This window comes from Oncorhynchus masou, chromosome 3 (assembly GCF_036934945.1).
Source record: "Oncorhynchus masou masou isolate Uvic2021 chromosome 3, UVic_Omas_1.1, whole genome shotgun sequence".
Taxonomy (NCBI): Eukaryota; Metazoa; Chordata; class Actinopteri; order Salmoniformes; family Salmonidae; genus Oncorhynchus; species Oncorhynchus masou.
Window position 1 is genome coordinate 37,391,804 of NC_088214.1, and position 22,726 is coordinate 37,414,529.

General features: G+C 42.5%; 1 protein-coding gene across 2 annotated transcripts; it reads right to left on the reverse strand.

Moving 5' to 3' along the window:
• Positions 1 to 791: 791 nt before the first annotated feature.
• Positions 792 to 22,359, reverse strand: LOC135515883 (segment polarity protein dishevelled homolog DVL-3-like). Of its 2 annotated transcripts, none has more exons than XM_064939702.1 (15): positions 21,793 to 22,359; positions 9,683 to 9,752; positions 8,547 to 8,683; positions 8,202 to 8,314; positions 7,777 to 7,909; positions 7,553 to 7,643; positions 6,906 to 6,975; positions 6,586 to 6,725; positions 5,767 to 5,843; positions 5,491 to 5,558; positions 5,212 to 5,361; positions 4,784 to 4,915; positions 4,394 to 4,561; positions 4,039 to 4,260; positions 792 to 2,820 (listed from the first exon to the last, which is right to left on the reverse strand). In XM_064939702.1, the coding sequence occupies exons 1-15, from the start codon at positions 21,951 to 21,953 to the stop codon at positions 2,441 to 2,443; spliced, it is 2,112 nt and encodes a 703-aa protein (XP_064795774.1). In that variant the 5' UTR covers positions 21,954 to 22,359; the 3' UTR covers positions 792 to 2,440. The 2 variants fall into 2 exon arrangements, with proteins under 2 accessions (XP_064795774.1, XP_064795785.1); XM_064939713.1 differs by having other exon boundaries at positions 8,562 to 8,683; positions 21,793 to 22,358.
• Between the last annotated feature and the right edge of the window lie 367 nt (positions 22,360 to 22,726).

Genomic DNA, 22,726 nt, shown 5'->3' on the forward strand with positions numbered 1-22,726 from the left:
CAGCGTGTATGGCGTAGTGTGGGTGAGCGGTTTGCTGATGTCAATGTTGTGAACAGAGTGCCCAATGGTGGGGTTATGGTATGGGCAGACTTAAGCTACGACAATGAACACAACTGCATTTTAGCAATGACAATTTGAATGCACAGAGATACCGTGACGAGATACAGTGAGCCCCACAGTCGTGCCATTCATCCGCCGCCACCACCTCTACATAATGCTAGGATCTGTACAATTCCTGGAAGCAGTCCCAGTTCTTCCATGGCCTGCATACTCACCAGACATGTTACCCATTGAGCATGTTTGGAATACTCTGAGACAGCGTGTTCCAATTACTACCAATATCCAGTAACTTTGCACAGTGGGACAACATTTACACAGGCCACGATCAACACTTTTTATCAACTATGTGAAGGTGATGGGTCGTGCTGCATGAGGCAAATTGAGGTCACACCAGATACTGACTAGTTCTTATACACGCCCCTACTTTTTTCTTCCTATTTTCCCTAAAGTATCTGTGACCAACAAATATTCCCAGTCATGCGAAATCCATAGATTAGGGCCTAATGAATTTAATTCAATTGACTGAGTTTCATTATACAATCTAAGTAAAATATGTGAAATTGTTGCATGTTACATTTGTTTTTGTTCAGTGTACAATTTAAGAGTACACTTCGATTGGATTCCCCTCATCTACTGTACGAACGTGCCACACAGCGATAAAAACGCAAGTCTCCACCACTGCTTTGATCTCCCATCAAGTCAGAGAAAGCAGACAATGAAATACCTCGCACTTCGGGAGGAGTTTATTTATTATTATGGACAACTCCTTCTCTATATGTTCCTAGACCACTGTCACGACTGACAAAAGTCATGGTCGAAACAAGGAAAAAGGCTAGTTTATGTAGGATTCCTGGCAATATAAAAAGTTTGTATGTACGCATTCCTCTGTTTGTTAATAAAATAAAGATATGTTGGGTGGATTTAAACTGAACTGGGAATGGGCAAACCACACCCTGAAGATAAGCACATTGGTCATTTATATTTGCCTACTGCAGCAGGATAATCAACAAATATTTCATTTCCTGCACATTCAATTGTATCCCTACATAATGTAGGAATTCCACATCAGATTCAAGTATGATGCACACCTACCAAATTAATCTCAAAATACTTCAAGTTATGCTCCCATACCATATTCCCCTCATAAAAAAAGTGTCCTGAAATCTAGAGCTCTACATTTGGAAACTTTTTCATGATGCAGCAGGTCACCCAGTTCAAAGGAAGCTTGAACATACAAAAAATAATAGACATGGTCAGGTCAAGCCTACGCACACATCTGCAAGCTATATTACCTTCACATTCCTTCTGACTGAAATTCCTTGCTTGTGCAAATAATGTCCCTACGCCCACCAGGAAAACTCCAGATTTCTTGCGTGCACACACACAAAAACACAACAACCAACTTAAAGTCATAAAACTATATTTATAAATAAAAATACATTTTCTCAAGAGTAGTGCAGTGTTTCCCAAACTCAATCCTGGGGACCCCCAAGTGGTGCAGTGTTTTTTTTGTTGCTGTAGCACTACACTGCTGATTCAAATGATCAAAGCTCGATGATACATTTGAATTATTTGAATCAGCTGTGTACTGCTAGGGCAAAAAGCTAATTGTGCAACCTTCGGGGCCCCCAGGACCGAGTTTGGGAAACACTGGAGTAGTGTAAAAGAGTTGGTAAGAAAACTTATGACGAAAATGTACTTTTAAAATCAGTCTAAGCTGGAAGCTCATGTTAAGTGTTGAAAAAGAAACTACATGTATCGGCGACCAGCTATGATAAAAACATAAGAACAGAAAGGGCCTCAATTCTTTTGCACTACATTATTTAACTTTTCATTCTTTTTCATAGTCATACAAACAAACGTTACACGTAAGGTTCAAAGGTTAGTGTTCATTTTCAAATTTTAGGTGAAAGGATGTATGGAGAGAGGAGTTTTTATTTTTTACTTTGTCTCTGGCGGACTAAGGTTGGGGAGGACAGGACGTGGAGCTAGAGAAAAGAACAAATGAAAAACATCCACGTAGAAAAGCGCCAAGTCATCCCCAGCTGTTCCCCAGGCCTCCCTCCCTGTCACGACCCAAGCACAACTCGTCTCACAGGGAGGAAACTGAGAAAAGGCGCTTTGATTCTATCTGCGAGGGTGGGGGTTCTTCACTGAAGAAAGTATAGCGAATCAGATACACCCTCAGGAGCACAAGAGCAAGAGGACATTTCCAGCAGGGTTGGGCTCAATTCCATTTCAATTCTGGCAATTCAAAAGGAAATGACATTGACCCCAACTGTGATTTTCTAGAGACTTCCTCCTCCTGTCTGTCCCCCTCAGCACTAAACAAAAGAATCCCTAACCACCATTATGTGGTGCGCCTATGACATAACCTGCGTCACATGACGTCGACAAAGAACTCGCCGCGGTTGCCTACGGCCATGCGCAGGGACTGGCGGGAGCCGGTGAGCTCTGGGGGAGCGTTGGCCAGCTGTCGGCCTGGTGGGGCTCCTGGAGCAGCTGTGGCCAGGTGGGGGGGGTTAGGAGGCAGGCCTGGGGGTCCGTAGACCAAGCCAGGGCTGTAGGCCAGTGAGTGGGACGAGTGTGCGCTTCGATGGCTGTAGGAACTGCGGATGCTGCGCTCGCTAGGGGCCGCAGAGCGCTCGCTGGGGACCCGATGGCTCCTGATCTCTGATTCGCTGCCACTCCCACCCGACTTGTTGGAGCCCCCGGCACCGCCTCGGCCCTCGGTCTTACTGCAGTTGGAGCCGCTGCTCCCTGGAGACGGGAGAAAAACAAAGAAAGTGTTAGTATCCAACTACACTGCATAACCAAAAGTATGTGGACACCTGCTTGTTGGACATCTCATTCCAAACCCCCCCCCCATGCATTGGGGCAGGTAGTGTTCTCTTGGCATCCGTCACACCCAGATTTGTCTGTCGGACTGCCAAATGGTGGAGCGTGATTCATCACTCCAGAGAACGCGTTTCCACTGCTCCTATTGGCGGCGAGCTTTACACCACTCCAGCCAAAGCTTCGCATGGCGCATGGTAATCTTAGGCTTGTGTGAGGCTGCTCGGCCATGGAAACACATTTCATGAAACTCCTGACAAAATGTATTGTGCTGACGTGGCTTCCAGAGGCAGTTTGGAATGCTGTAGTGAGTGTTGCAACTGAGGACAGATGATTTTTACGAGCTACGCCCTTTAGCACTCGGCAGTCCCGTTCTGTGAGCCATTGTTATGCCTAGACGTTTTCACTGCACTATAACAGCACTTACAGTTGACTGGGGAAGCTCTAGCAGGGCAGAAATTTGAAGAACTGACTTGTTGGAAAGGTAACATACTATGACGGTGCCACATTGAAAGTCAGAGCTCTTTAGTAAGGCCATTCTACTGCCAATGTTTGTCTATGGAGATTGCATGGCTGTGTGCTCGATTTTATACACCCATCAGCAACGGGTGTGGCTGAAATAGCCGAATACACTAATTTGAAGGGGTGTCCACATACACTAAAGTATTTATCCTTCATACATAACTGCAAGTATTTTATGAATGACTGGGTGTGTGTTCTGGCTTTGCTGCGTGCATTACTGTACATGTTGAGTGAAGACATACATTAAAATTACATTATCTATTACTGCAATACTCCTGTCATTAATCTTATCAAGTTTTTCTATATCATCACTTTACACTGTGAGCTCTGTCAGGCATGCTAGTGCAGTGATGTAAGAAGCAGTGACTCCGTTTTGGGGTAGGCTCATGGGAGAGATGTATTATTTATGCCTGGGCCAACAGATTCATTGATATTTACTGGCCAACAAGTTAGAAAATATTGTTACGATAGTATTATGATAAGATTTTTTCGTAAAAAAATAAATAATTGTATACTTTCTTTTTACAAAGTGGCTGTAGTATTGGTTAATTCAAACTAGTTCCCCCTCTCTTAGTGTCTGGGTTTGATTGAATACCGCTGGTGAGTCCCAGCTCTTCTCACCTTCGCTGTGTTGGCTGCCAGCACTGCCCGCCCCTACTCCTGGGAAGCCCTGGGGCAGGTCATGTTGGGGCTGGGGGTTGTAGGGCTGGGCGAGGGAAAACTGGTAGGGCAGGGACATGGGCCAGGGGGCAGCCCCAGGGTGGGGCAGAGGGGGCAGGGTGTCCTGGTCCGACGCCCCACCGCTGGAGCCATCATGGTCGTGCAGAGAGAGGTGGGTCATGTCTGAGAGAGAGAGAGAGATCGAGTTATCATGAATATCAATGTTGCTGTTTTGTCTGCAAACACAGAAGGGCTAGGGACTAGGCTTTTGTTTTCAAACCATGAAATACAATGAGGATCTAGTGAAACCGCTCACTGCCACAGAGGTCTCCGAAGGTGTAGTAGCATTGCTCAGAGAAGGTGATCTTGTTGACGGTGTGGCGGATGTAGCCGGCCTTGAGCAGGTTACTGGCGTACTTCCTTGCCTCCCGTCGGTCCGAGAATCCCTCCATGTGATGAAAGAGCCAGTCCACCACATCTGAGCCTTTGGATACAGAAACACAAAACATACGAGTCTAGAAACAAAATACACATTCCATGGCAATTAACCCACAAACTAGGTAGAAGAGACAAAGACAGGCATAAAATGGGGACATTATAGAACGACAACTAGACAAAAAGGAGAAAGTGAAAAACCAGAGGACAGGAAGACGGACGGTGAGTGAGAGGTAGAGCAAGACTGAGAGGAAAAGGAGAGTGAGCATACCTATGAAGGCGTTGGCGATGGTGATCTTCAGCCACATCCTGTCACGCACCTCCAGGCCCGACTCCGGGGAAGCCATGGCCTTGGCGACAGTTGACATGTCACTGTGGATGGACAGGTGGAAATCGTCGAAGCCTGCAAGGAGCAGAATCGGGAGGTGGGTTACTGGGCTTAGCGAAGGTAGGTAATCGTGGTTTACAGGTTTACAACGGGACAGTGCGGCAGTTGATAGGACGGAGGTCTTCCACCGTATAGCAGTTGTGGGACTTTCAAATATTAGCTGGACTTGTGACAGACATTATATCATGTGCTCCGTCACATACTAGCCTGTCCTCAACTGTAGATTTCATGACACTATAAAGCAAGATTGAGAGTGTTTTAAATACAGTTTAACTGGGTCAGTTTTGACAGGACCCAGGTGTGGGACTCACGTTCGGTCTCGGGGACGGAGCTGCCGATGGAGGAGCTGGTGGAGGTGACCGTGCTCATCGATGGGCTCATGCCATAAGCAGGGTACACCCCCGTCATTGCCGCAGTGTGGGACACCCAGGCAGCAGGGTCAATGGGCCGGATCGGCTCACCTGTAGGGGGAGAAAAAAACGAAGGAATCGACGTAGTACATCGACTTCACGAAACACACACATTTTTTTGTTTAAAGTCTTACATTTGTGGGTGTGTTGTGAGAGGAAGCACGGCAAGTGAATACTCACTTCTTGGCAGAGCAAAGCAGCTCCGAGGGTTAGGGTCCCAGCACTTAGCCACAGTCAGAGTGATGGGGCTGTAAACAGAGTATACACACACAGCTAACACAGAGCTGGCAATGCTCACAATGCCATGTTTATACAGCTTAGGCAAAGTGGCAAAACTTGCACCTGTCTTTTTACAGATGAAATACAACACCAAAAGATAGTGAAAGCTAAAAATACAGGTTTAATAAGTCCTAAGACTTGTGGCAACTTGAGTGTGTTTGTTGGTGTGTGACTCACCCTGGCTTGTGTACGATGTCTCTCAGCACTCGAACCGCGTCGTCGTTGTTCATGTTCTCAAAGTTGATGTCGTTCACCTGTTAGGAGGGCGGAGAGAGTCTCTCGGTCAATCTATGGCATTGTTCTGGGTAATTGTGGGCTGTTCTGGGTGCTGAAATCAGTTGTTTTTGATAATAATGTCATTTTATGTGACGTCAGCACTCCAGTCCGCCTACAGTAGTTGCCCGCTCAACTCCATCGTAAATCTATGCCACTTTGTTTACATACTCATCTCATATGTATATACTGTACTCGATACCATCTACTGTATCTTGCCTATGCTGCTCTGCACCATCACTCATTCATATCTGATGTACATATTCTTTATCCCCTTACACTGTGTATAAGAAATTAGTTTTGGAATTGTTAGTTAGATTACTTGTTGGTTATTACTGCATTGTCGGAACTGGAAGCACAAGCATTTCGCTACACTCACATTAACATCTGCTAACCATGTGTATGTGACAAATAAAATTTGATTTGATTTTGATTTGAATCGTGGGGTCGAGTTTAGCCGGGCTAAAGTGGGTCGTATTTATTAGGGTTCACCATAGCAAAATGCTTTGAAACTGGAAACAAAAACAAGCATTTTCTTATTGGACATATTTAGGTAGATTCCTTCGCTTCAGTCGATTTTCTTCCATTTGGTGCTTCGTGAACACAACCCTGATTTCAACCGTTTCATCACCCTGCTGTTATGTCCAATGGGGGCCACTTAATTCACTCTGGTTTCAAGGCTGTGACAAAGAGTCCCAAACCCTCAAACATACGAGCACTCACCTGCAGTAGCATGTCTCCAGGCTCAATGCGGCCGTCTGCGGCCACCGCCCCTCCCTTCATGATGGAGCCGATGTAGATGCCCCCGTCGCCCCTCTCGTTGCTCTGCCCCACGATGCTGATGCCCAGGAAGTTATACTTCTCTACAGAGAGCGAGATACAGAGAGAGAGAAATAGGAAGAGAGAGGGGCAGAGCGAGAGAGAAAGACAATGAAAAAGAATGAGTGGTCAGGAGGTCTATGTAAAGCTTTATTGCAAGTTATCGGGAAACAGAGACCGCAGAATAGAGGGAGTGTGAAAGACAGCCACAGAGAAATACTTACCCATGTTCAGAGTGACAGTGATGATGTTTAGTGACATGGTGGAGTCTGTGACGCTGCTGAATGATGACGACTAGAAAGAGGGAAAGGGGGGCGAGAGAGGTAAGAAAGTGTGTGTGGCACCGGACAACGTGACCGGGGAGACATTAATTTACAGGCCATTTGAGAAATAGATACCCATTTACTTCCAGTCATTACGCTAACTTCATAGTGGACACGGAGCCATAGAAATGGTGTCCACGAGTTCATCTGACTCTGGGGAAGTCGATAAAAGGGCCTCGTTGCCCAAATCCCAAAGTATCCCTTTAACCACGTGACAATGAATTAAGAAATTAAAATATTGTTATTGAAATAAAACCGGTTCCACGGAAACGCGCATATGAAAATCACAATTGGCACGCAGATCGGTAGAAATCGTAGGATAAACTGCATGCTTCCCTAAACTTTAAAAACCTCACGTGCCGTCTATGAAGTCTTTATAAAATATTTGCCTCCACGTTTCTATGGTCGGATTTTCAAGCAAGGGACGCACTGATAGCCTGCCTACAGTTGTTTTGTTCTCCCGGTCAATTTGGCAGGCAACAATTATATCTATTGGCGTTTCATTTTATTTGGCCACGGAAACCCTGGCGCGTGTCTGCCCATCTCACCCTTTCCATGTTGGATGTCTTGGGTTTCCGGCGGCGCCGGCGGTGTCGCCTCATCAGGCGAGAGGAGCTCTGTTCCGTGGAACTGCTGAACCTGGGGGACAAAGTTCAATAGGGTTACGGTAAGGAGAACCTGCGAGAACTAAAGGTATTAAGTCAAATATACAGGAGGCAAGAAAGTGAAGGTTGGCGGAACGTTGCGTAATGGTTATCTAGGAAGATCTCACCGGCTGGTGGCGTCGTCATCCTCAGAGTCGAAGCAGCTGGTGGACTCCAGCTCGCTGCTCATGAAGGACGAGCAGCTGTCATATTGGCCCAGCTCCGCCCCTCGGCCCACCCGCGAGTAGCCATTCCTCCCACCTGCAGGGGGCGAGAGAGGAGGTGACAAGAGTTACACAGGGGAGGGGCTCACAGTCACAGCGCTATATGCCCAGTTCCTAATTAGCCTCTGAGAACTTCATGTAGTTTGGATAGGTATAAAGCGATGGTAAATAGCTCCACATTGCCCCTTGTTAGTCTGGGTGGAATATGGCTGTACAGCTCATACACCTATCCATCAACTAGGCTAGATCCCGTGTCAGGTGGGGAACTGGACAGTATAGTTGAGAAATTCTGAGTGAGAGGAACTGGAAGGCGCCGACTGCTCTCTGACCATGCTCGCGAGTGTGTTTCCGGCGCGGTCGCTCCCTCGCTCTTCTCTGGGACACCATCGAACCCGTTTCCGTCTCGTTGTCCAACGAGTCTTGTCCACCTGTGGCCTTCCCGCTGCAGTGAAAAATGGAGAGGGGGAGGTCACAGAGATCATTATTTCCACATTGAGAAAATGTTGTGCTCAGTGTTGTCATGGTTATTCAGCAGATATTAGAAGCACAATGGAGATTATTCATCAAGACTAAGCCTATAAAGACACTCGGAGACAAACCCACATCTCTCACACACAGCCAAACAGATATGCAAACAAATTCAAAATGTGTGCGCACAGCTAAACACACACAACCTAGAGAGAACTGACTGATAAGAGGGGGGTCTGGACTCCCCGATGCCCCCAGTCCTCTCCAGGGGGGGTGGCGGCAACTCGGACAAACTCTCGACCACAGAGCCACCATCTGAGTGAGCACCGTCCCCCGACACCAGCTGAGGACACAAAGGTAGACAGACCAACTTTGAGACCCTAAGAATCACACATCCTCAATCTAAGAATCATTCAAATTTGATTCACATGCACTATGCAGCTTTTTTTTTTACAAATACATTTTTACATCAAGCCAGGTCTGTAACCTAGGTGACAGACAGAGACACACTGGATACCAAACATTTCACTAGAACTTCACTAGCTTGATCAGATAGGCAGAGACAGAGGCAAGGCCAATCACACATCCAGACAGATTTTTGTTCTACCTCATGTTCTTTTCAGCACTACATTCATGTTGATTACTGAACTGTTGGATATAGAGCTTGCCAGAAAGGCATTTCACTGCAGTTGTGCACATGACATTAAAACTGAGATAAACTTACAGAAACATGAACAGAGACGACTGTCCTTTCCTGACCACGCACTGTACGGAATAAAGCCAATAACTAGGGCCCAGAGATTTCCATAGTTATAGTAACAAGATTGCCCCCTCCCACAAACCATTTCCTTCTTAAACAAACCCCTCCTTCATTTCGCCGCTCTGTGACTTGTGATTCAATCTCCTCATTAGGCGCAGTGAAGCCCTTTATTTTGTAGTGATGTCTACGATCCTGTGATTTCAGTTTCTCTTAATCAGATCTCAAAACGGAGAAACCGAGTATAAAGAGGAGGCAGAGCAAAGAACCAGATGGCTCAGTCATGGAGAGATTGGAATCATTGGTCCGTGTGTGAGATGAGAAATGTAGGAGTTTTACAAAGACATAAATAACTAGTGTATTTGGAAGGGAGTTAGAAAGATTGACGAGATACAGAATGCGTGAGAGAAAGTGTGTGTGTGTCACTGTTATTCCTAACATCATTATGAAGTAATGATATTATCAGACAGATGGGCGGGGCTTCTCTCTAGGGACGGAATGCTGTTTGGGGTCAATAGCATCCAACAGATGGTTGTCATTGACAAACACTTACGACAAAGATGAAGTGTGTGTGCGCGCGCTTACCCAAGATACCACACGGCCATTAAAACAAGGTAGTTTGGCATTGTCATCAGATATCTCTTCTTTCACTACCCTGCAAGGGAAAGAGAGAACAACATTGACTCACCATGTGTACACAAATGCTGGTAAGGAATGCAAAAACACTTAGAAATACTCCCGGTCCCAACAATAGGAAAACAGTCTAAAATCCCTGCTTTGTTACATTACTGTGCTAGCTAGTTAAGTTACCACACTGAACAAAAAATATAAAACGCAACGTGAAGTGTTGGTCTCATGTTTCATGAGCTGAAATAAAAGATCCCAGAAATGTTCCATATGCACAAACTGTGCACAAATTTGTTTACATCCCTGTTAGTTCTCCATTGCAAAGACATGCCACACCTGTCACCTATCAAGAAGCTGATTAAACAGCAGGATCATTATACAGGTGGACCTTATGCTGGGTACAATAAAAAGCAACTAAAAACGTGCAATGCCACAGATGTCTCAAGTTTTGATGGAGCATGCAATTGGCATGCAGACCGCAGGAATGTCGACCAGAGCAGTGGCTAGAAAATTGAATGTTCACTTCTCTACCATAAGCCGCCGCCAAAGCCTTTTGAGAATTTGGAAGAACATCCAACCGGCCTCACGACTGCAGACCACGTGTAACCACATCAGCCCAGGACCTCCACATCCGTTTTCTTCACCTGCGGGATGGTCTGAGATCAGCCACCCAGACAGCTGATGATACTATGGGTTTGCACATCCGAAGAATTGACCTGACTTCAGTGGGCAAATGTTCACATTCAATGGCACTCTGGAGAAGTGCACTTCACGGATTCATTTGGGATTCAATTGTACTGGGCAATTGGCAGACAGCGTTGTGTAGGCGAGCGGCTTGCTGATGTCAAAGTTGTGAACAGAGTGCCCCATGGTGGTGGTGGGGTTGTGTTATGGGCAGCCATAAGCTACGAACACAATTGCATTTTATTGATGGCAATATGAAAGCACAGAGATAAAGTGACGAGATCCTGAGGACCAACGTCGTGCCACTCATCCACCACCATCACCTCATGTTTCAGCATAATGCAAGACCGCATGTCACAAGGTTCTGTACACAATTCCCAGAAGCTGAAAATGTCCCAGTTCTTCCATAGCCTTCATACTTACCAGACATGTCACCCATTGGGCATATTTGGTATCCTATGGATCGACGTGTACGACAGCGGGTTACAGTTTCCACCAATATCAAGCAAGTTCGCACAGCCATTGAAGAGGAGTGGGACTACATTCCATGATCAACTCTATGCTAAGGATGTCATGCTCATGTCATGCTGCATGAGAAAAATGGTGGTCACAGGTACTGACTGGCTTTCTGGTTCTGATCCACGCCCCTACCTTCAAAAAATGTTTTTAAAAAAGGCATATGTGACCAACAGATACATATCTGTATTCCCAGTCACATGAAATCCATAGATTTGGGCCCAATTTATTTATTTCAATTGACCAATTACCTTATTGGAACTGACACTCAGTACATTTTTTGAAATTGTTGCATATACATTTTTGTTCAACACAAAACAAAAAAACATGCAGTCTCAAATTCCAATCTAACACGATGTCAATAGTTCTTCAGTGCAATTTGCAGACCGGTTTGAAATCAAATACAGTACCAGTCAAAGGTTTGGACACACCTACTCATTCAAGGGTTTTTGTGTTTTACTCTATTGTAGAATAATAGGGAAGACATCAAAACGATGAAATGACACACAATGGAATCATGTAGTAACCCCCCAAAAAGTGTTAAACAAACCAAAATATATTTTATATTTGAGAATCTTAAAAAGTAGCTACCCTTGATGACAGCTTTGCACGATCTTGGCATTCTCTCAACCAGCTTCATGAGGTAGTCACCTGGAATGCATTTCAATTAACAGGTGTGCCTTCTTAAATGTTAATTTGTGGAATTTCTTTCCTACATCATGTGTTTGAGCCAACGTTGTGACTAGGTGGGGGGGGTTATACAGAAGAGTCCTGTTTGACAGTCCATCATTACTTTAAGATGTTTAGATCAGTCAATATGGAACATTTCAAGAACTTTGAAAGTTTATTCAAGTGCCAGTTGCAAAAACCATCAAGCGCTATGATGAAACTGGCTCATGAGGACCGCCACTGGAAAAGAAGACCCAGAGTTACATTAGAGTTAACTGCACCTTAGATTGCAGGCTAAATAAATGCTTCAGAGTTCAAGTAACAGACATCTCAACATCAACCATTCAGGAGACTGCGTGAATCAGGCCTTCATGGTCGAATTGCTAAAGAGAAACCACTACTAAAAGGACACCAATAAGAAGACACTTGCCAAGAAACACAAGCAATGGACATTAGACCGGTAGAAATCTGTCCTTCGGTCTGATGAGTCCAAATTTGCGATTTTTGGTTCCAACCGCAGTGTCTTTGTGAGACGCAGAGTAGGTGAACGGATGATATCTGCATGTGTGGTTCCCAACATGAAGCATGGAGGTGGTGTGATGGTGCTTTGCATGTGATTTATTTAGAATTCAAGGCACACTTAACCAGCATGGCTACCACAGCATTCTGCAGTGATACACCATCCCATCTGGTTTGTGCCTAGTGGGACTATCATTTGTTTTTCAACAAGACAATGACCCAAAACAAACATATTTCACCAAGAAGGAGAGTGATGGCGTGCTGCATCAGATGACCTACACAATCACCCAATCTCAACCCAATTGAGATGGTTTGGGATTACTTGGACCGCAGAGTGAAGGAAAAGCAGTCCACAAGTACTCAGCATATGTGGGAACTCCTCCAAGACTGTTGGAAAAGTATTCCTCATGAAGCTGGTTGAGAGAATGTCAAGAGTGTGCAAAGCTGTCATCAAGGGAAAGGGTGGCTACTTTGAAGAATCAAAAATATATTTAGATTTGTTTAACACTCTTTGTTACTACATGATTCCATGTGTCATTTCATAGTTGATGTCTTCACTAAAATGTAGAAAATAGTACAAATAAAAGTAAAACCCTGGAATGAGTAGGTGTATCCAAACCTTTCCCCGATACTGTATATGAACCTCTCAATCTTGACCCTCAGAGGAATTCTACCAGGAGCTCAATCTGGCAAAATACTTTGTATTTCTCCACTGTCTTGCTAGACAGCTAGGCATAAAGGCGTCAGCAAGCTTCAGCTAGGCTGGCGCCTAACCATACTCAGACAGGCAAAACAAATGAGTGTGCTCGCATATTTCCTTAAAAAGAGCTTCGCCTGAAAAACAAAAAAAAATGGCAATAGTACCGTTTGCCAATTTTGAAACACTTCCCCAAGAGTCACAATTAATTGAAGATGACTGAAAATCTTAGTCGTGCAATTTTACATCTAACGAAGGTGTGGAGCAGTATTTCTGAAGTCAAAAAAATGTGCATATGCGATTTGTCTCTCATTGAATGACAACAAACCCTTAATTTAATAATCCCTACTGTTGACCAATCACCGGAGCTACGACTTCGACTGACATCGGGCTTGCCATGATAAAAAATGTGCGCACAAAACAAAAAAACCTTGCTGAACACCAAAAACAAAAAAATATCACTAAATGTTTCAGCTAGGAAGCATGCGGAAGCCTTAAGCCATTCTAAGAACAAATAAGAATTTGTTCTTAACTGACTTGCCAAGTAAAATGAAGGTAAAATAAATAATAAAATTCTCCAAAATAGACCATTGAAGTGTTTCACTTCACGAAAATGGTCAACACTGAGAAACTATCTGACATGGCTCTGATACATAATCTTCTGTATTTTAAAACACCCAAACACTTTATCCAAAGCACATTCCTGATGTTAAAGTGATAGTTCACTCAAAAATCTAAGTGAAAATATTTTGGGGTGGTAGCGTAGTGGTTAGAGCGTTGGACTAGTAACTGAAAGGTTGCAAGTTTGAATCCCCGAGCTGACAAGGTACAAATCTGTCGTTCTGCCCCTGAACAGGCAGTTAACCCACTGTTCCTAGGCCGTCATTGAAAATAAGAATTTGTTCTTAACTGACTTGCCTAGTAAAATAAAGGTAAAATTAATTAAAAAATTAATTTTAAAAAATTAATTAAAAAATCCTGTGATAGGATGGGAGATGGACACATTGAGACTAGAGGTTCCTTTCCCATTTCAGACATGTTTCATGCGTAAGGGCTGGCTTGTAAACCAGCCAGTGAAAAACATGGCATTCCAGAGTAAGTGACCAACCATTGGGTCCAACCAGTCTGCATTCCATTTTGACAACAGAAAGAAAGAGGAGACAGTTATTTTGGTCCTTTCTCCCTTAATGCAGGTGTCAAACAAGTTTAAACTTGGACAAAATGTCGATACCATATGCCGGTTTTCAACGCATTGGACAGCTATGAAGAAGCAAGAAGCTGAAAACTGTTTCATTAGAACTACAACTCCCACCAGCTGCATGTCTCACTTTCGACAGCTTGCCGGGCTACACATTTATAAAAATAAACTTTTTTTTTTTTTTTTTTAAAAGCCACAGCATAATCTAATATAATACACCGTCCTGTGAGTCAACTCGGGCAGGTACGCTTGAGCATGCTAACAAGGCTGCAGGAGTTGTGGTCGAAAATATACTTTTCTAACTTTCACAAATATTTCTAAAGTGTTTCCCCTATATTCACACTGCTTCTAAATCATTGCAACCACTTCAAAAAAAATATATGATAACGGATATAAAAGTATGCTTCCAGGCAGTTTGACAACGTCCGCACAATAACTGTTCGTCGGGATCTTCATGAAATGGGTTTCCAAGACCAAGCAGCTGGATTATGCAGATGCCAGGAGAACGTTACCTGCCCAAATGCATAGTGCAAACTGTAAAGTTTGGTGGAGGAGGAATAATAGTCTGGGGCTGTTGTTTCATGGTTTGGGTTAGGCCCCTTAGTTCAAGTGAAGGGAAATCTCCACGCTACAGCATACAATGACTTACCAGACGATTCTGTGCTTCCAACTTTGTGTCAACAGTTTGGGGAAAGCCCTTTCCTGTTTCAGCATGACAATGCCCCTGTGCACAAAGCGAGGTCCATACAGAACTGGTTTGTCAAGATCGGTGTGGAAGAACTTGACTGGCCTGCACAGAGCCATGACCTCAAAACCTTCGAACAACTAATCACCCTAACCACCCGTCAAACCAAACACTGGATTCCACAATGAAAACCTCATACCAACGGTCAAGCATAGTGGTGGTAGTGTGATGGTTTGGGGATGCTTTGCTGACGACTTGCCTTAAGAGAAGGAACCAATAATTCTGCTCTCCATCAGAGAATTATACAGGAGAATGTCATGCCATCCATCCGTGAGCTGAAACGCAGCCGGGTCATGCAGCAAGACAATGATCCAGAACACACAATCAAGTCTACATGAAAATGGTTAAAAAGGAATGAACTTGACATTTTGGAATGGCCTTGTCAAAGTCCAGATCTAATCCCAATTGAGATGTGGCAGGACTTGAAATGAGCAGTTCATGCTTGACAACCCACAAATGTCGCTGAGTTAAAGCAGTTCTGCATGCAAGAGTGGGCCAGAACCACCCCACAGCGACGTGAGAGACTGATCAACAACAGCATTTGGTTGCAGTCATTACAGCTAAAGGTAGCACAACCAGTTATTGAGTGTAAGGGGGCAATTTCTTTTACACAAAGGGGAATTGGGTGTTGCATAAATTAGTTAACTAAATAAATGAAATATGTACTTTTTTGTTATTAGTAAACTCATGTTCCCTTTATATAAATATTAGGTTTTGGTTGAAGATCTGATAACATTCAGTATCAAAAATATGCAATATATCAAAAAACAGATACGGTACCTCTAGCTTAAATCACTGGATTTTTGATAGGCATTTTATATTATGTTACTTAGATTTGACGCACCGGTGCATCAATCGCCTCTAGGGAGTAAAACAGCAACATTTTGCCACTGCGGCCAAGAGGTTGGCCTCTAAAATGTCAGTTGGAAACAGAGCCATTGTCCCCACCGCCCATTCTGCCCCCAGAACGGCCTCATTTCGTCAGGGCATGGATTCTACAAAGTGTCGTAAGATTTCCACAGGGATGCTGGCACATGCTGACTCCAATGCTTCCCACAGCTGTGTCAAGTTGGCTGGTTATCCTTTGTGTAACGGACCATTCTTGATACACACAGGAATCCGTTGAGCATGAAAACCCCAGCAGCGTTGCAGTTCTTTAGACAAACCGGTGCTGGCACCTACTACCATACCCCATTCAAAAGGCACTTAAATCTTTTGTCTTGCCCATTCACCCTCACTCTGAATGACACACATACACAATCAACGTCTCAATTAAAAGGCTTAAAAAAGCTGATTTGTATTGAAGCAAAAATAAAAATAAAAAAAAGCGTGACTTTCAATATAAAATGCGACCTGTGTCAAATAGACAGCTCCTGCTTTCTCACGTTGTGCTATTTACAAACGAACACTTGACTGGCTCAACTGTTCTGGGGAACTAAGGTAATCTTTATTATGTAATTAATGTGACAGGTGAAATGAACAACGCAATCTGCTTTTATCTCCTAACGTATTACACAAGTTGACTGCAGGAATTTACTTAAAAAGTATCAACAAATATTAATTTATTAAAAAACTTAAGAAATTGTTAACGATATTGAAAAACAAAAAACATCCAGTGGCTATTTACAAATACCCCGGTATAGGGTATATACGGTATACCACCCAAGTCTATTAGCAGAGTGTTCCTAATATTTTGTACACTCAGTATTTACAGTGGCTTGGCATTTTTCCTATTTTGTTACCTTACAACTTGGAATTAAAATTGATTTTGGGGGGGTTTGTATAATTTGATTTACACAACATGCCTATCACTTTGAAGATGCATTTTTTTTTTTTACTGTGAAACAAAAAACAAGACACAAAAAAACAGAAAACTTGAGCATGCATAACTATTCACCCCCCCAAAGTCAATACTTTGTAGAGCCACATTTTGCAGCAATTACAGCTGCAAGTCTCTTGGGGTCTCTCTATAAGCTTGGCACATCTAGCCACTGGGACTTTTGCCCATTCTTCAAAGCAAAAGCTCCTTCAAGTTGGATGGGTTCCACTGGTGTACAGCAATCTTTAAATCATACCACAGATTCTCAATTGGATTGAGGTCTGGGCTTTGACTAGGCCATTCCAAGACATTTAAATGTTTCCTCTTAAACCACTCGAGTGTTGCTTTAGCAGTATGCTTAGGGTCATTGTCCTGCTGGAAGGCGAATCTCTGTCCCAGTCTCAAATCTCTTGAAGACTTAAACAGGTGTCCCTCAAGAATTTCCCTGTATTTAGCGCCATCCATCATTCCTTCAAATTCTGACCAGTTTCCCAGTCCCTGCCAATGAAAAACATCCCCACAGCATGGTGCTGCCACCACTATTCTTCATGGGATGGTAATCTCGGGGTGATGAGGTGTTGGTATTGCGCCAGACATAACGTTTTCCTTGATGGCCATAAAGCTTAATTTTAGTCTCTCACATGCCCTTTGGTGAACACCAAATGTGTTTGCTTATTATTTTCTTTAAGTAATGGCTTTTTTTCTGGCCACTCTTCCGTAAAGACCAGTGTGGAGTGTATGGCTTACAGTGATCCTATGGACAGATACTCCAATCTCCGCTGTGGAGCTTTGCAGCTCTTTCAGGGTTATCTTTGGTCTCTTTGTTGCCTCGCTGATTAATGCCCTCCTTGCCTGGTCCGTGAATTTTGGTGGTCGGCCCTCTCTTGGAAGGTTTGTTGTGTTGCCATGTTCTTTGCATTTTATAATAATGTATTTAATGGTGCTCCATAGGATGTTAAAAGTTTCTGATATTTTATAACCCAATCCTGATCTGTACTTCTCCACAACTTTGTGCCTGACCTGTTTGGAGAACTCCTTGGTCTTCATGGTGCCCCTTGCTTGGTGGTGTTGCAGACTCTGGGGCCTTTCAGAACAGGTGTATATATACTGAGATCATGTGAAACTTAAATGAAGTCCACCTGTGTGCAATCTTCTTATGTGACTTTGAAAGTAATTGGTTGCACCAGATCTTATTTAGGGGCTTCGTAGCAAAGGGGGTGAATACATATGCACGCACCACTCTGATGAAGCAAGCTAAATGACACATTGTTTGCTTAGCTAACTCACTACATTTCAAATGGACGGGCTAATGTTACTCAATTGTATGAAATTACATGATCAATTTATGTTTGATGATCATGAAAAGCATGCAGTTACTTGCTGTAGAACTCTGATAAAGCTAAATGTGGAATAATCTGAAAAGTTGTGGAGATAGTTCTGACTACCCCTTGATCATGACCCAGTTCCATTACACATAAGAGTCATAGGCCGATGGAGTCTTTATTACGGGGAGTTCTGTTAACCTCTCTGGCCCACCCGGGACGCAACCGCACCCCCTGCCAACAATAAATGCAAATGCGCTACGCCAAATGCTAATAGCACTCGTTAAAACTCAAACGTTCATTAAAATTCACATGCAGGGTAGTCAATTCAAGCTACTCGTTGTGAATCGAGCCAACGAGTCAGATTTGTAAAATGCTTTTCGGCGAAAGCATGAGTAGCTATTATCTGATAGCAGGCAACACGCCGAAATACCAGAAGGGGACGTAAACAAAGGAATTAGCGTAGCCGGCACTACACAAAACGCAGAAATAAAATAAAACATTCATTACCATTGACGAGATTCTTTGTTGGCACTCCTATATGTCCCATAAACATCACAATTGGGTCTTTTTTCCGATTAAATTGGTCCTTGTGTACCCAAAATATCAATTTATGAAGACCGTCAGATCCAGTAAAAACACATTTTTTAAACGCGATGAAATTTTTTAAATTAAAAAAGTTGCCTATAAACTTTGACAAAACACTTCAAACAACTTCTGTAATCCAACTTTAGGTATTACTAAACGTTAATAAACGATCAAATTGATCACGGAGCGATCTGTATTCAATAGGCACAAGTTTGGGAAACGTAGTCAACTTCTCCGGTTTCATTGTTTACAGCTGTGGACTTGACAACCGGATGTGGCTATTACTCAGATGATCAACGATTTAGTTGAATCGAAATCACAACACTGGCGACATCGTGTGGAAGCTATAGGAACTGTATCCTCAGGCTTAAGTATTTTTCCTTCCAATAGACAATAGGATGGACTGGCGGATAGATTTTTTCTTCGTCGATTTAGTGACCAGGTTTTCTGGCGATTTTGACCACGGAACTCGTTCTGTTATAGTCACAGACACCATTGAACCAGTTCTAGAAACTTCAGAGTGTTTTCTATGCACACATACTAAACATATATTCCTGGCATGAGTAGCAGGACGTTGAAATGTTGCGCGATTTTTAACAGAATGTTGAAAAAAGTAGCCGATCTCTAAGAGGGTACCCCGAAGCTCAGTCTGAACATTAACACACATCGCTTGCGAAGGTTTTGGAAGCATATGGACCTTATCTTTCATATCAGTGAGAAATAATTATCAAAAAACATGAAATTGATACACCTTTATAGGGTTAAGACAGTGTATTTTGCATTTGCGAAAGAATTTAGATTTATTTTTCGAGAACTGTATCGCAATTAGAATCATTCACATTTAAAATGTAACCCTCTGCACCATAGAGTACGGTTACATTAATATTGTGGATAGTTCGATTAATATAATAGTTTGATTAAAACATGTACATGCTTGGCAAGAAGAACAATTTTCATAATAATCCTGTTTACACGGACAGATCTGAAATCAGGCTACCGGATGGCACTCTGATAAATGAAGAAAAATCGCCAATCATAATAAATGTTTTACCACAGCAACCATGTTATTTTTGGGAAGCATATTTGATTCAAAGTTCAGACATATAGCTTGCATGTGAAAACTACTTCTAACACACACAGATTAAGTTGTTTCGAACTTACTTCACTCGCGCTAAAAGAGGGAGGCTCGCTCGGTGGGTGCTAGCACATGCACAGATCAAATACACAGCTGGAACTCCGATTAAGACGTTTACACGTCTTCATAATTTGAAAGATTGATTAAAACACCTGGTTTTCTGAGCAATGTATGCTTACTTAGATTTTGAACTTACGCCGATTAGCCCCACAGAATTGATGTCCGGGCCCCCGTGCAAATATAATTAGCATAATAATAAAATCTGTCCATTTAAGCTAGAGAGTTTTTTTTTTGCTTTGAAAGGGTCTCAATTCACCACATCCGCCGATGTCACACTTCCGCATCTGTGGTGAAAGGTCAGAGTTAGAGCTGTGTTTGTCAGACCATGAGACATCCCGAAAAATCAGTCTTCCAACAAAATCTGTAGCGTCCAAAATGGTTTGGCCTACCCCTCTATTGAAAAATGTTACTCTCACGAACACCATGGTGTTTTCCGTTTTGCTCTACGACCCCCACACGCATCTTGGGACTCGTTTGAAGTCGGTACAGCCGATCTGCCAACTGCTGTCTGTAGAGTCCGAAAAGTTTGGGCTACACACTAATGGAACACACCCTCTGTGGAGTTTTGTTTTAAGAAACCCATGGGCCTCACAAGACTCATCTGAAGGTCACCTGGTATTAGTTGAAAAAAATGAATGGAAGTATATATGGAGACTGTTTTGTGCAAAAAGTAATGGGTTAAATACATGTAAAAAATAAATCATAATGTTTCCTGATTTTTCCTTTATCTCTCAGATAGATATAGGACAGACACTTCAGAACAAGCTTCCTTTCCATTTTTTTTTTTTTTTTTTTTTTTTTGGGGGATATGTTCCATGTAGCAAATCTGTTATTCAATGTGTTTGTTTGTGCTAATTGCAGTAAGGTCAAATAAAGGTTATCTAATACATTTTTATATATTTTCTTATTATACTTCAAGGGGTCTTAAAATTCGAAATCAAATCGCTAAATGATAATTGGTATGACCTTAAAACAATTCCATATAGCTTAGTAGAACCACCCTTCCCCTCGACTGCAATGGGTTTTAAAATAAGCAGATTACATGACTATTGCATAATCTGCATACTGCCATAATCAGTTTAATATTGAATTATTACTGTAAAAGTAAACGTACTCATTGTGATGTTTTATTTACTAACCAACTATGTAAGAACTATGTGCAGGTGTTTAAGTTGCACACATCAGTAAATTGAAAATATGCACCTTTTCTTGCAAAAAAAACAATTCAATGTTTCGGTTGCTTGTAAGTGCTTATTTATGTTTTTGTTTTTTTAAGTACATACAGGCCTTAAAGGCAGTAAATGATGATAGTTGCTGGTGTATTTGTTGAGTAAAGAAAGTATTTTGACATAATGCGTGCAGAGCTGGTGAATGGTAGCTTGAATTGTAGTTTTCTGGGCAAAGAGGATATCATCATATTCTTTGTCCCATACTGGTTTCACGATTATTGGGAATTTTGACTGTGTATGGCTGTAAATAATATGGAATTTTGGGTAACATTAATTGTCATGCAAATAGCCACGGTTATTGTCAAATGCATAATTTTTATTCCAAAATGTTTTGAGCTTGTTGTAATGCATCTTTTAAAAATACAACACAGCTTTAACGACAGCTCGAAAATATATGTTTTTGACCCCTGGGAACTTTTGGAAATTACTTTAACGTTAGTTTATCCTTGCCTGCAGTGCTACTCCTAAAATTATGTACAGTAAAATAAGTAACTGCTATTGGGTAAATTATATTTACGTTAAATCCACCCCCTACTAAAATAAGTGTATTAAAACGTTTACATTATTTTTGTCATGGCTATTACCCATAATTGTCGGTTACACGATTATGTATTCACGTTAATTCTGCCAGGCCTAACTTTGGCTGTTGAAACGTCAGCTAATTTACGTTAGTCACAAGCAAAAAAAGAAATAGAACAGAGAGACGAATCATGCTAAATAAAAGGAATAAAACTGAAGCCATGATCATCATTCATGATGAGAAACATTGAGACGTTGGTTAGTTGGCTCTAGTAACAGTTTTGAAAAAGATTATGATTATTTCATCTGTGGTTTAGACTGAAAGTATAGTTAACTACCATAATACGCTGCTTGCTAATAATGCTCACCCAAAATCGTCATCCATAGATTTGAAGAAGAACTTGTAGTTGGGTTTCTTCAGAACATTTTTGAAGTCCGCAAGTGTGACCCTGTCAGCGGGCACTGCCAATTTGACCAGGTAGGGTGTTTCCTGGTCGTCGAGGTGATATATGACTTTGGTCTCCCCCATTGTGGGCTGCTGGGGCGAGGCAGGCAGGGTACATCAAGCCGCGGGCCTGGATGGCTCCCTCTCGGGCCCCGGCTCCCCGTGGTGCTGATTCCCCCGGCTTTCTGGCTAGCCAGCAAGCTAGCTTCCAGTTGTTCTTTTGAATCCTGTTAGCTAGCTAGCTATTCAGAAGCACCTTGCTCCACAAAGGTCCAGCCAGACGACGACTGATTAGCTATGTACCCTGATATTATTTTTTACCAATTTGAAAAGGAGCCAAATGCATGTAACTACTTTCAAATCTTGGCTAAATGTGAATTTACGCAGTCGTTTTTCGAGCGAGCTTGCAGTTATTTTGTTGAATACACACGAAGAATCCTTCCTCCCGAGTTCAGAATGCAGTCTACAAAAATAAACACCAACCCAAACCCAAAAGTTCTCCCTCTATCGGAGAGGAGGGGAGAAAAATAATCGACTTGGTTTAATTAAAGGGAAATTGCGCCACGTTTGAACCTTCTATTCATAATCTCCAGCACGAAAACATATGCGAAAACAGCGCGTTTTTATGATCTGTGGTTAAAAATATAAGGTCACAATGTGCTTATCTGTGACATCACAAGGTAGGATTAAATGTAAAAAAGTTTTTAAAAACAGTGATTTTCAAAATATGCAAGGAGTTTCGAGCCCAAATTAAGGTATTTTCTTGCTCCCGGTTGTTAATCTTAGTTGTATTTTTCTACAAAATGTAGAAATACACAATTTTCACATTATGTTGACATTCCAGTGGAGGCTTCTCA